The following is a 13766-nucleotide window of genomic DNA, read 5'->3' as shown; positions in this document are numbered from 1 at the left end:
CCTCCCACCGGACACGGAAGTCCTCAGAGGCGAGAGCGTGCGCGCTTACATGTGGTTATAACTTCATCCTGCTCGTGTGCGATCTAGGAAAATGACTAAAGTGAAGAAGGAGGAATGTGAGGAGGTGCCCGAGACGCCGAGTAAATCATACGATGAGCTGTTATCGTATCTAAACCCTGTCGCTAAACCACTCGCGGGCCGCAAACTCACCAAGAAGCTGAACAAATGTGTAAAGAAAGGTACCGTGCTCACTTCAATTCCCTCGCTCTGGTGGAGACGTAATTAGAGTTTTCACATCTCGTGAATTGCGATTGAGTCTAAAATGTGTTTAAGACGCGATAACAGTCAATGCGATTACTTGCACTTCAAGCTGGATGTAGTTACTGATGCACAGAGTAACCACAGGCGGCACATGCCATTGAAATTCTTAGCAGTACTGAGCATGGTTTCAGTGGAAGCCTGTGGCCAGCGTTTTGTCATTAATACACACAGATTTGTCCAATTTGTTTTATTCCTCTTGTCACTTTCCGAAGAAGATAGTACTTTAATAGAAATGTTATTTCCTTTATAGTAAGCGGAACTATAACTGCTGTAAGTTAATCAAAGATGAATTATTTCCTGGCTGGGTGTCACACAGTGAACTTGTTTTTAAGGGGCTTCTTCATTCATTAACACTACCACTGCTGACCCCAGCAGTCTGACCCCAGAAACCAAACTGCCTGAACCCTTATACAACCTGTTCCATGTGCTGGCCCTTTATGGGGTATTGTCTCTTCACCCCCCCCCCCCATTTCATCATGGAGAAAACTCTGTGCTGTTGTTGCAGCTAATACAGGTCACTCAATCTGATCTGAAGTGTTTTAGCTGTGGCGATTCTTAGCTCCCACAACGGCCATGAATTTTCTGGCATCTTGTTGCCATGACAAAATGTCATGCGTCTTTGTCCTGTTAGGGGATCTAGAGCAGGGAACCCCCAACCTTTTAAACCCATGAGCAACATTCAAAGGAGTTGTGGAGAAATGATGGCATGAAAAATATTCTTGGGATGCCAAATCAGTACTGTGATTAGCCACTTGGTAGCCCCTATGTGGACTGTTGACCTACACGAGGCTCTGTTGGGCAACAAAAACTTGCCTCCAAATCAGTAATTCAAAAATAACCACTCAGCGTGAGGCTACTGGGAGCAACATCCATGAGCTACTGGTTGGGGATCACTGATCTAGAGCTTTTGGAGGGCACACATCATTTCACTCTGAAACACTTCTTAAAAAAAATGTAGCACATGCTTTGTTCGAAGCTTCTTCCAGCAATTAGGCCCTATATGCTTGTCCAAATAGAGGGGGGGATGGTGGTTAGCACAGCTTTCCCAAATGGTATGCATCCAATTCCTTAATAGTTGCTGTGCTGCAAATGATCCAAGTATAGGAGAAGGAAGAGGAACTAGTTTCTCTTCCTTCTCCTATACTTGACCCGATATGCTTGGCCATTAAAAGGTTAATGTATCCCTTTAAATTACTCTGCCAATAATAGCTATTTTTGAGTTCTCACTGTTATTTGAATTAAGGTGTTTGTAACTTCGGGTGGGAAAATAAGAATCACAGACATTGCCATTCCGTTGGTTTTAGAATTATTTTGTTTAAAATCCCTTGCATACATCACAAGGATCCATCTTCTTTCAATTTCAGCCATAAAACAGAAGAATATCCGCAGAGGAGTGAAGGAAGTGCAAAAGTTCATCAACAAAGGAGAGAAAGGGTAAGCACATTTATTCTTCGTTTGAAACCTCAAACTCCATATTTTCAGTGCAACTAGTGTACTGATGGGTAAAGGCTTATTTGCTGTATCACATGGGTCTGTCTCTAATGTGTGTATATATAGAGGGGCAGATTTGCTAAAACAATCTACTCTTATATTGGTGACTGTTTTTCCCAGAGCACAGCTTTCCTGTATTGTACATTATTAGAAATGGTGAAGCCCTTGGAAAATATTTCACTGTTTATTTTGATTGATTCTGATAAAATATTGGCAAGCCTTTACTAGAATTGTCAATAATGGGTTAATGTACAGCTGTATCTTCTAACAATCCTGACTTTTTAAAATGTTTCTAGCATTGTAGTAATGGCTGGTGACACCCTTCCCATTGAGGTTTATTGTCATATCCCTGTAATGTGTGAGGATCGCGGCATTCCTTATTCATACGTTCCATCCAAATCCGTGAGTATGCTTTTTCCTTTGCTTTTCTTCAAGACTGACCGTTCATTGCACTGTATACCATTGGCTGTTAGAATGTTTCAGATCAAGTCCCGTTTAAGACCCAATAGACGTGTGAAGACCTGTTTGATCATAAAATAAATGATAGATCTATGTAAATATCACTGTACAAGCCATTTGGTTTCAAACATTTCTTGGTCTGTGAAGAAGCTTCAACCCTAAATTTCATTCATATTGAACTTCAATTTGGACTATTTATAGGGAAAAAATAGGTATTTTTCACATCTCTCCTAAAGGGTCTTCATAGTCAAAGTATACTTGGCCAGCCCCACAGTATGGGGACATCTGCTCTTTACCAACATCTATTATTTACCAAATCCAGTCACTGCAAGATAGTATGTGATTTTTACTTTAGCACATTGTCCTGTAAAATATGTTACAAATGGTCAGGTCTTCTACTTAGTTACATCGCAAATACAAATTGTTCTTCTAAACAAAGTCCTCCTTCACTGAGTTCTCACATTCTAGTCTTGTTTCTTGCACGTGCTCAGTAATGATTTATAGAAGCCAGTCTCACAATTGTGCATAATACTCTTCTTGGTCAGACACTTCTGCCAAATCTTTACTGTGCAAAGGAATGGCACGTGCACCTAAGTGATTTATAGAGAATCTCCTAGAGATCAAAAATTCCTATAGTCGCCTACTGTGTGTGACAAAAGGCTTCTGGGTCTGTAAGCCAGTGCAATATAGAAGGTTATGTTTTTTTACAGTAGAACCCCCATTTTATCTTTTTCACAAGACCCGAAAAAATGGTGAAAAGAATCCTGGAAAATGTAAAATCACTCGAAGTTAGTGAATCGGCCCCTTAATGTCCTTCAGTCAAAACCTACAACATGACAGACAAGATCCTCTATTCTGTAATGTTAAATCCTATAATGATCCGAAATTGGCTGCTTTTGATTGATCCATGTACAACCGACCCGTTTTTCCACAAGAAGCCAGTCATTCCAGCCTGTATGATGAAAATGTTCTGTGTTTTAATTTAGCTCTGACAGTTGTCACTTCAATTGGCATCTCTTCTTTTTAGTCTGTAGATCCAGTATTCCAGTTATTGTAGGTCTTGTTCAACTATTTCTGACATGTGAGGCATGATTTATTTATCCCTGGTCATCTGAGAAAAACTAGACTATCCTTGTACAATATTGATATTCAGTAACGTGATACATTTGCTCCTGTTTCAGGACCTAGGAGCAGCTGCAGGCTCCAAGCGCCCGACCTGTGTGATACTGATCAAACCACACGAGGATTACCAGGAAGCATATGATGAATGTCTAGAGGATGTGCAAGCCCTTCCTTTACCCTACTGATCAGGACAATTTAGAGGATATTACTTTTCCATCAAGAGTTCTGGCCTAATGTAAAAATAGTACCAGATATCTCTTCATAAACATTTTGTGTGCGGTTCTCCAGATAAACTGTGAGGGCATACATTGTTTGCCATGTGTATGCTGACGTTTATGGTTGAGCGACTGAAACCACTGCTGGTTAACATTTTAAAAAAAAAAAAATGTTTTTGTTAAATGGATCCTAATCTTGGAAGGGGAGCTTCTTTTAAACTGATACTGGCAGTTGCTGTAGTACAGATCTACATGGCATCTCCCCCGCCTGCTATTCTGGGTTAAGCATAGCACAGTGATAAGGATCAAAACAGGTTGATTTTTACTAGAAGTATCAAAGAATAAATTACCAGTATATTTTGTTCTCTATGGATTATTTTCCCGCCTATTTGCTCTCTTAAAATAACTGTTAAAGGTGGCAAAACCAGATCAATTAGTGTTTTATGGTAAGAAAGGATGTGGATTTATTTATTTTTTCTAGGGCAGGTCACATTTCCATTAAGCTGGCCATAGATGCAAAGATCCGATCGTACGAATCATCGTACGATCGGACTTTCCCATCTCCCGACCCGCCACTAACCATTCAGATCAAAGTCTTACCAGTCAGATTAGTTAAAGAACAGATCAGCAATGTTCTGCCCCTGACAGCAATCGTACGATATCTATGTCCAACCAAAGCTAGTGACAGTCTCCCACTGAAAATCATACGATCGGCAATACACGCAGAGATATTATCGGCAGCCGACAGAAATTTTCTAACCTGTCCGATCGACCAAACAACCGATCTCCGCCGGACGAAAAATGTCGGGGACTCTCCACACACGTTCCGAAAATCGTACGAATCCTCGATTCGTACGATCAGATCTTTGCGTCTATGGCCAGCTTTAGAGACCTTTATTTTCTCGTGATGTACATTTTCCATTTAACTTTCCTCCCCATTACCACACCTTTCCTGTTGATAATGATGTTAAGAATCCTAGCATAGTACAGTGGTTTGGGGCAAGCTGTTGGGCCGTGCTGTGACGTCATGTGGGTAGTTGAGAAAACATACAGTGAGTTTGCGTGACAAGCCAGTAAGGTGGTAGCAAGTGCCTGGAAGGCTGTCACAATTTAGCATTTGAGTTTAATCCTCTGCAAGTGTGGGGTTAATAGGAAAGACCCTTACAAGTTTTCAGTTTCAGGCAAAATTGCATCAGCGCCACTTCAATTAAACCTTAAAGGGGAGGTTTACCTTTACTATATTATATAATATTATTTTTATATTATGCCTTTCCTTTTCCTTTTCTCTCATTCAAGCAACTGCCTGCTGGCTGGGGTAGACTGGACAGTTGAAATTCCTAACTCCAGAGCTGCTGAACAAAATGCTAAATAATTCAAAACCCATAAGTATAAACAATCAAGACCTATTGCATATTTCACAGAACATGACACTATTTCAGGTTACTTGAAAGGTAAACTGCCACTTTAAAGGGGTTGTTTGCCTTTTGATACTTTTTCTCAGTTCAGTTGATTTCAGATCATTTTCTGTTTGCGACCAGTTTTCTAATATTGAACTTTAAAGTTAAAATTTTTACCTTGTATGCCTTTGTAAATAAGCTTGGGGAGGGGGTGATCATATATCTAAAGTGATACATTTCTTATCTTTTGCCCTGCTGAGCAGAATCCCTGTGGTTTATTAAAGGCAGCTTTTGGAATAGATATAATAGTTGCTAATATACCATAAATAATGTTGCGAAATGTATCAACTTATGGAGCAAATTGTAGCATTCAAAATCTGCACCTGGATCACTGAGATGCCAGACTGAAACACCAGGGACTGGAGTATTCGGGTAAGGCCAGACGTGGTGTTTTTACGTTGCATTTTTAAAAAAAGAGCAGCCAGGCGTAAATATGCCACTGAAACCACATGCGACCATCAACATGCGTTTTTCAGCACGTAGGATTCTTTTTCCCCACATGCACTTCTCATTGTTCTCATTGAGAATTTGGACGTCATATTTAAAATACGCTGCGTATTTACGCAAAGTGCTGTTTCAAATGTGCAGTTCCCATAGAGTCTATTGATCTGGCCTTGCCCTAAAACTTTAAACTTACGTTTTTTAAGAACAATAACAAAATAGAAAGCTACTGAAAAAAGTATTTATTTGTGAAGAACAATCTGAAAACAAATCCACTGGAAACATTTACAACATTAACAACATTGTATAGAGATATGAATACACAGTTCTGTGTAATTGTATTAGATATATGTATGTGGTGCAACTGTCGCTATCTCAGCTTGGTCAAATATCAAACCTTGCCTGACAGTTATGTTTTTGGGGGTGCTTTCACCTCTGAAGAGCTCAGTGTCTTACCTTTCTACAACAATCCCTTTGGACAACATAAATTGCAATAGCCTTCCACTCCCTGATTTCTCAGGCATGGACACCAAAAACAGAAGGAAATTCTCTTAACCGTTAATATGCTGCTTAAAAAGAAAATGACATTCAGTTCACTAGAGGTGGTGCATTTTGGTATATAAATACTATGGACAATACAGCAAGAGGTTCAGCAAATTTGCTGGGCTTTTTTCCCACCTCCCAGCAAAGCATCTATGGTCACAGATCTACTCTCACATAACTAATACTGGGTGGATACCGACTGGTCAGAGAGCCAGTCTATATACCAAATACATAAAAAAATAGTATGAGGCTGACACTGAATAACTGTTCCCTCATTTGGCTGTGCCTGATTCTAGGGTGTGGTATTGGTTAGCTGTGGAGGAGATGTCACATAGAAGTCATAATTGACAGACTTAAGTTTTGACTTACTTTTACGGACAGAGTTTAAAAGAGTAGTCTTTTGATTTTTAAACCTGTCCAACTGCACAGAAGATTTTCATTAGTCCAGAAATCCGTTCTTGATGCCTTCTTTTACTGTGGAACTATGGTTACTATAATGAGGTGTGTATACAATAGCATAGCTCTAACAGTGAGAAGCAAATAATGTAAAAACAGATTATATTACTTTATGGAGCAAAGGCCAAGGAACAAAAGCGCTGCTCACAAACCTATTCTATTTCTACTTTGTATTTGTCTCTTAAACATTGGGTTTCCAGATTTTGTCTTTTACATGATACTAAAAGAGGAAGTAAAGCTCGTCTGGCAAATTTTTAGCTTAAAGGAACAGTAACGTCAAAAAAAAAGTGTTTTAAAGTAATGAAAATATAATGCAGTGTTGCCCTACACTGGTAAAACTGCTGTTGTACAGTCACTACTATTGTTTATATAAATAAGCTGCTGTGTAGCAATGGGGGCAGCCATGCAAAGGAGAAAAAACTCAAGTTACACAGCAGATAGCAAATAAGCTCTGTCTGTCTAATGGTGTTATCTGTTATCCATTAGTTAACCTGTGCCATATAGCCGTTTTTCAATTTCCGCCATTGCTACACAGCAGCTTGTTTATATGAACTATAGTAGTGTTTCTGAACCAAACACATCAGTTTTACCAGTGAGGGGAACAGTACATCATATTTTCATTACTTTAAATCACTTACATTTTTTGGTGTTACTGTTCCTTTAAGATTGATATGATATATTCACTCAAAAAGCGTATATTGCCTAACTATTTTAGCAAAATCTAGAAAAATAATGCAAATCAGAAGTAAAATATGTTTTTAATATACAATGCCCCTTTTTCTTAATTTTTTTCCTTCAGTTTTTGTCATTTTAATCTCAGTTGAAATATAATAAAAGTGGTGAATTTATTTACGCCACTTTTTACGCCAAAATCATTATTTTTCTGCTTTAATACTCCTCTAACCAGTGATAAAAGTTTTTGCTGGTTTTACCAGATTTTTGTGATTTTACTGCAATCTGCATTGTGTGCAATATTTTATGTCATTTGGAACTCTATTGGCCATACGTATGTTTGTTCACAAACGTTTTTACAAAGTTTTACCCAAGTCGGAAACCCAACAAATCTATTTCCACTATATTTTGTCTCAGTATCACCATTTTTGGGATCCCTATCCCCCTAAGTGTCTGGGTAGAGGCATCTAACTATAAATTAATCGGCCAGTAACACAATTAGCAAAAGATTTCTCTGACCTTCTTCATACGTCCAAAAATGGTGCAGTTGTCAAAAGTGCAGGCAGGAGGCTGTGTATAGTTTAGGAGTAAGAATCTCAGTAAGACATTTTATTTCATATACTGTGCCCTGGTTGGAATTATAAAATGGGAAATTCTTTTAAATGGAGGCTGGGAGGGAAATGTATATATTTATGTATATATAAAATATATATTTTTTCTAATAATGACAATTCCCCACTAGGTGGCACTCTAAGATGATCAAACCAATATCAAAAGCTTAGCTTTTCCATGTAATCTGTAAATATGAGTGGGTAATGAGGAAAAAACTAGGACAGAAGTTGTTGATATTAGGCAACAGAAAGGCATATGTGTATATCGTTTTACTACAGGTGTTCCTGTGCACTAAAATGGTTGCACAATTACTTCCACAGGATCTTATATTATAGTTTATATTATAATTTGCACCTATTTCAGTGACTATTGATTTAATTGTCTAGGCAACTGCACCCCTCCAGGTATTATCTACTATGACTCCCAGCATCCCACCAAAAGGAAAAGCTACGATTCAGTTACATTAGGAGTGCTGTATGCTGCTCCTCACTGGTTAAGGCTGATATCTATGCTTGGAAACATTCCCTTTTAAATCAAATATTCCTGTATTCATGAAGTCCCTGCCTGTCTATTTACAGTCCTACTGAGCCCAATACTCAGAACCAGTCCCCACTGAGGCTTGAACAGCAATTGTCATAAATGAGTTATGCACAGCTGTTCCATTTCTCATTCTCTCTCATGCATTCTGCTGCTCATGGTGTTCTGCCATATGAAATTCCATGAAACGCCTGGGAACATTTAGCCTTTAGAGCCAGAGAAAAAGCTACAGTGACAGTTCCACCGGAGAAGGAACAAGCAGAACGCAGAAGAAAGGCACTTAAGAATTCAGTCTGTACACATTAATAATGAATAATATGCACAGGGTATGTAGGCACAATTGAGTGCATCAGAACTAGGGAAACTCAGTATTTTTTCTTTTGTGTTTGATCCAGGAGGACATATGAACCTTTTATAAGTCTTATACTGCTGTACAACAACTCCCAGTGGAATACTAAGCATCTTTCCAGTACAAAAATTCCAGCAGCCATAAATGTATTTGTGACTGTAGTTGCAGTAGAAAGCAGCTTGTGCCTGTTTGCATTCTCTGCAATTCTTATTTTTGTTAAATTTTGTTCCAGGAATCAGAACAAACAGCCGGTCGGGTACCCGCAAAAACCTGCGGTACCCTGCGGGTTGTGTGTAGAAGTTCCAGGTGCGGGTATAGACGCGGGTCGCGGGTCTTCTCAATATCGATATTTACTCCTTTTTTCTGATCATGTCTACTTTCGATGATGTCACTTCCGGTCTACAATGACAGCACTTCCTGATTCTTGATGGTCAGCGGGTCTGGGTTGCGGATTAGGTACTTGCGGGTCGGATCGGGTAGCGGGTCCAATCGGGTAAGAATGCGGTCCGGGTTGCGGATTGCACAGGACTCTAGATTGTGGGAGCACTCCAGGGTTAATTAAAGTGTGATAGAAGTGCCACATTTGCTCCTACATTGCAAAATGAGTTGCTAGACCAATGCATTCCCATATAACTGCTTTTATTGGGAATTTAATATGTGCAAATGAATACATTTTAGACAGGGGGAGGAGGCTTTGTTAAAATGTTATCATCATAAAATTGCCAAGACCACCATAGCACAGCAAGTTAAATCTCATAGTTTTGCACAGGTATACTTGTGGTATGTGAACCCTTCAATTTACTTCTGGTCATATTTTTCATAGTCTGGAGGTTTGGACTTCTTTTCTGAAGAATAACTGCTAACACACAAAAATACAAAATACTTAAAGGGGTGGTTCACCTTCAAACAACTAGTTGTTTTCGGATAGATCACCAGAAATAACGACTTTTTCCAATGACTTTCTATTTTCTATGTGTGACGGTTTTTCTAATATTGAAGTGTAAAGTTTCATTTCTCTCCTTCTGAAGCAGCTCTGGGAGGAGGGGTCGCCGACCCTGTAAACTGTTCTAAATGGATACATTTAGTTGATACATTTCTTAACTTTGTCCCTGCTGAGCAGAATCTCTGGGTTTCATTACAGGAAGCCGTTAGAATTGATACAATAGTTGCTAATACTCCACAGATGCTGCTGAGAAATGTATCAACTAAATGTTGCAAAACTGTAACAGTTCAGAATCTGCACCTGAATTACTGAGCTGCCAGACTGAAACACCAGAGACACGAATATTCAACTTTTAACTTAGATTTTGGAAAAAACTTATGATGGAAAGTAATACGTAATGGAAAGTAATGGAAAGTAATTGAAAAAAGTCTTTATTTCTGGGGAACAATCTAAAAACAACTGAATTGAAAAAAGTGGAAGGTGAACAACCCCTTTAAAGGGAATTTGTCTGATAAAAGAAAACATAGTTCTAAACAACTTTGCAATATACATTCATTACATATTTTCTATGGTTTTTAAGTTATTTGTATATGTAATTCTATTAAAAGCAGTGTTTGTCCCTTTCTTTTGTCTGCCCTGATGTTTTACTGTTGATACAATGTAAGACAAGGCAGCTGATTAACAGACCTGACATTGCCAGGGAACCAAGACTTTTGCAACATTGTTTTACCTTAATAGGTTCCTAAGAATACAGCGTTGATTTATTTATCATTTTGTGGAGTGTTTTTATTTAGTTTTCATAACAGAATAAAATAAACAAACAAAGCAGTTTGTTAGAACATTCCTAGCAATTACTGAAAATGATCCAAATATTGATTTCAACTTAGATGTTACTAGTAGAATAGTAGTCAGTACAACAATATTTCGCACATAATTTAAGAATACTTAACAACTTGTATGTAACATCCGATTAATTTGGTGACTCCTGGGGGTTAATCGTCGATTCTGCTCCCGTTGTCAGTGAAGATTTTGGATATATTAATCTGTTTCTTGTACAGTGATGTTATTGGATAGTAATTCTGTGTCATATTATTTGTGGAATTTTAATTTATTATTCCATTCTGAGAGGAATATTCTGGCATGTTACATTAGTGTGTCCTCAGCAAGTGTATGCATCTCTCATGGTAATTCAGCCCTATTACTTCCAAATTCCATGCGGTTTTGCCTTGGTATCCTTATGCTGTGAGTGCCCTTCTGCCATCAAATAGTGCTCAGCTGTTGCCCCCCTTTCTCCCTGTTCAGCATTCCCCAGCTATATTTATCCACTCTCTCTTACTATTTAACTAGTCAAGTCCAAGTTCTGAAAGTGAATCTGATTCCAAAACTGTTTGGGAGACAAGAAGCAGGAGGTGGGAAAATTCCATGGGTCTGGCAAATGCATGACAGATTTATACCCAAAGGTGGTCAAAGCTTTGTCTAGTACAGTACTCTACTTCCATTGCACATAATATTAAATTAAAGGCTCAGGGGGCTCTGCTCTTGAATGCCCGTGCTATGTACTTGCTTCGGAAAAAGTAATTATTTATTATCAATCACTGTTCCTGAAGTTGTGCAATAGTGTTAATTCACTGTGAAGGCTGCAGTATTGCCACAGATTAAGGAAGGGTCTACATTTGTGTTTGGTGGTCAGACCACCCATGTGAATAAATGATAGAAAATTATGGGAACAAATGTGGTGATACACATTAAAATTCCTCCCCACGGAAACGCATGCTATAATGCCTGTGTCTAAGGGCCAAATATATCTAGCCATGGGTGTTCTGATCTGGGAATAGCATTGCAGTGACTCATCATTGAACCCTATGAGCAGTGCATCAGAAGAAAACACAGGCTAATTACAGGGGAGCAGATTTATTATAGATCAAACTGGGGAAGCCAGAACCAATATGAACTATTTGACAGTATATAACTGCATTCCTAACCCCTTGGTCATGTACAGCAATGGTATTTGCTTCACTAAACGTGCCATTACCCTTATGCAGAATGGAAGCAAAGATCACACAGGGTAACGTATTACTTAATATCTATCTACCCTCTGTTTTAAGGATATGGGCACACGGAGCTGTAGGCTCTGCTGGTCTCAGACTGTGTATTTTTGCAGGCCGAGAGAAGCAAATCATTTCCATGCCCCATTTCAATTGATCTGAATTAGAGCTACCCGTATGCACTCACACACAGGTGAGCAGAAGTCATAGGACTACCATTCTAACCTACATGCATTTTTCATTCAGGACTTACAACTTCCTTTAAAGTAAAAGAAAAAAAAATTGAAATTGTGATAATAAAAGTCTCCCTAATAGAAATTCTATAGGAGTATAAAGTTACTGGATTCCCAGCAGTTCGAATTTTAGCCTACTAAACAAGACGATTTTCTGTGAAAACAAATAAATGTGTTGATCCGTCGTCAGAATTTGTTCTATGGGGTGTTAGAGCTTAGTGCCAGCATCTAACATTAACACATCTCTCAGTCGTTATTCCCTAAATAACAAGCATTGCAAATTAATGGGAGATTACGAGTTTGGGGGAAAAAAATATGTTCTGGGTTGGTTTATGCCAGCAAGTAACAGAGATTGGGAAATCTGACAGCATTTAAAAAAAAAAAAACCATATTCCAAATAAGTCTGTTTCCGGCATGGTGAAAAGGGTACAGCAATTTGTATGGAGATATATGATTTTTTGACTGCTGCCTTGTCAAGCAAATCCCCGCCAGCCAACATTACTCCACAGCTATGCATTTAAATGAATGAAATGGCTGTGAATCAGACATCCCGGTTTCAAGATGCTCATCTGGAGACAGTATCCAACGCTCACTTAGGATCAGCCAATTGATGACATTTTTGGGCATGTGATGCAATTTTTCCGGTGCATTTGGTGGGAGTCAAGAAACAGCTGGGCTCAGTTTCTACTCCTTCTGCCAAGTTTTGGTGCCACCCACAATGTTTTACTCTCAGATCATTCCTCCATCTCCCTGCAGCTGTGGGTGACAAGCCGGCACTTGCTGCTAACAAAGTGAGAAAGCACTGATGAGCAAGAAAGGCACACATACAGGAAATCTGTGGGACATAGGGTACAGTACTATATCTTCAGACAAGAGCAAGAATGCAATGAATCCGATTCCAGCAGCACATCCGAGGCACTGCACAATGGATGGAATGTCGCTCATGTGCATAATGGCTAAATCATATTATTTGCTTGTATCTTTAAAAAAAATGTTTTCTTGCTAGTAATGGGTTTGCCAACAATTTGAATTAATAGATGAGGCAACCATACATGTCTAAGTGATGAAGAGGTGTCACCAATAGCTGAAAGACCCTAAAAAGAGGGACAAACTATGGACTTTCCCTGTCATGGGACTTAACCATGAACCACAATTGTAGCTAACAAAATGAAGGCATGGTCCAGACACACATTTAGGCATTTTAACATATGTGAAAGGGTGAGGGAAGCCCAGAAATGCATTCCCTTATGTATTAACTCTTGTTTTATCAATTGCCTTGCCACTTTCTAAAGCCAGCAGCCCCATGCCAAACGTCAGACTTCCTCTGGCATGGACCTCTTCTCAACGTGATCTGGGGTTTAGTGGATGTGCCAAACTAAGAGTGCAGGATACTGCCTTCTATATTCATGGAGAATTAAGGAAGGGGGCCAAGCTGGAAGAATGCAGATAAGTGAGGGTTGAAAGGGAAGGGGTTGAAGTGATGCGGGGGTCCATACCATAAGAACCAAGAGTGTGTTTATCATTTAGACAGTAAGCTCTATGGGGCAGGGACCTCCATCATCTTGTCTCCTTGACACTTAGCTCTTAATCTTTATTGTTACTGCACTTTGTACATTTGCTTTGTGTTTTGTACTTATTTGTATTTATTATTGTAATGACCCCCATTTGTTCCACTAATTCATTGTTCTGCTGTACAGTGTTTCGTTCTCAAGTAGCCCTATATCAATAAAAATATTCATTTCAATGTTTAATTCAGGATGTCCATGTGTACTTCTAGAAGTTGCACTACCCATATCCCCCCCCCCAAGGTTTTACACCTACTTCATGTTTTTCTCTTCATTCAGACACAAGAAAAGAGTCCTATTCATAG

General features: G+C 39.0%; 1 protein-coding gene across 1 annotated transcript; it reads left to right on the top strand.

The window, feature by feature from the left end:
- LOC108710993 (H/ACA ribonucleoprotein complex subunit 2-like protein) lies at positions 1-3977 on the top strand. The gene is made up of 4 exons (XM_018252268.2): positions 1-239; positions 1686-1755; positions 2109-2214; positions 3453-3977. Exons 1-4 carry the CDS (start codon positions 92-94, stop codon positions 3576-3578), a joined length of 450 nt encoding a protein of 149 aa, XP_018107757.1. The 5' UTR covers positions 1-91; the 3' UTR covers positions 3579-3977.
- The last annotated feature ends 9789 nt before the right edge of the window (positions 3978-13766 follow it).

This window comes from Xenopus laevis, chromosome 3L (genome assembly GCF_017654675.1).
Source record: "Xenopus laevis strain J_2021 chromosome 3L, Xenopus_laevis_v10.1, whole genome shotgun sequence".
In the NCBI taxonomy this organism is placed as follows: Eukaryota; Metazoa; Chordata; class Amphibia; order Anura; family Pipidae; genus Xenopus; species Xenopus laevis.
The sequence above is the reverse complement of the archived record's forward strand: the minus strand, read 5'-3'. Positions and strand labels throughout refer to the sequence as shown.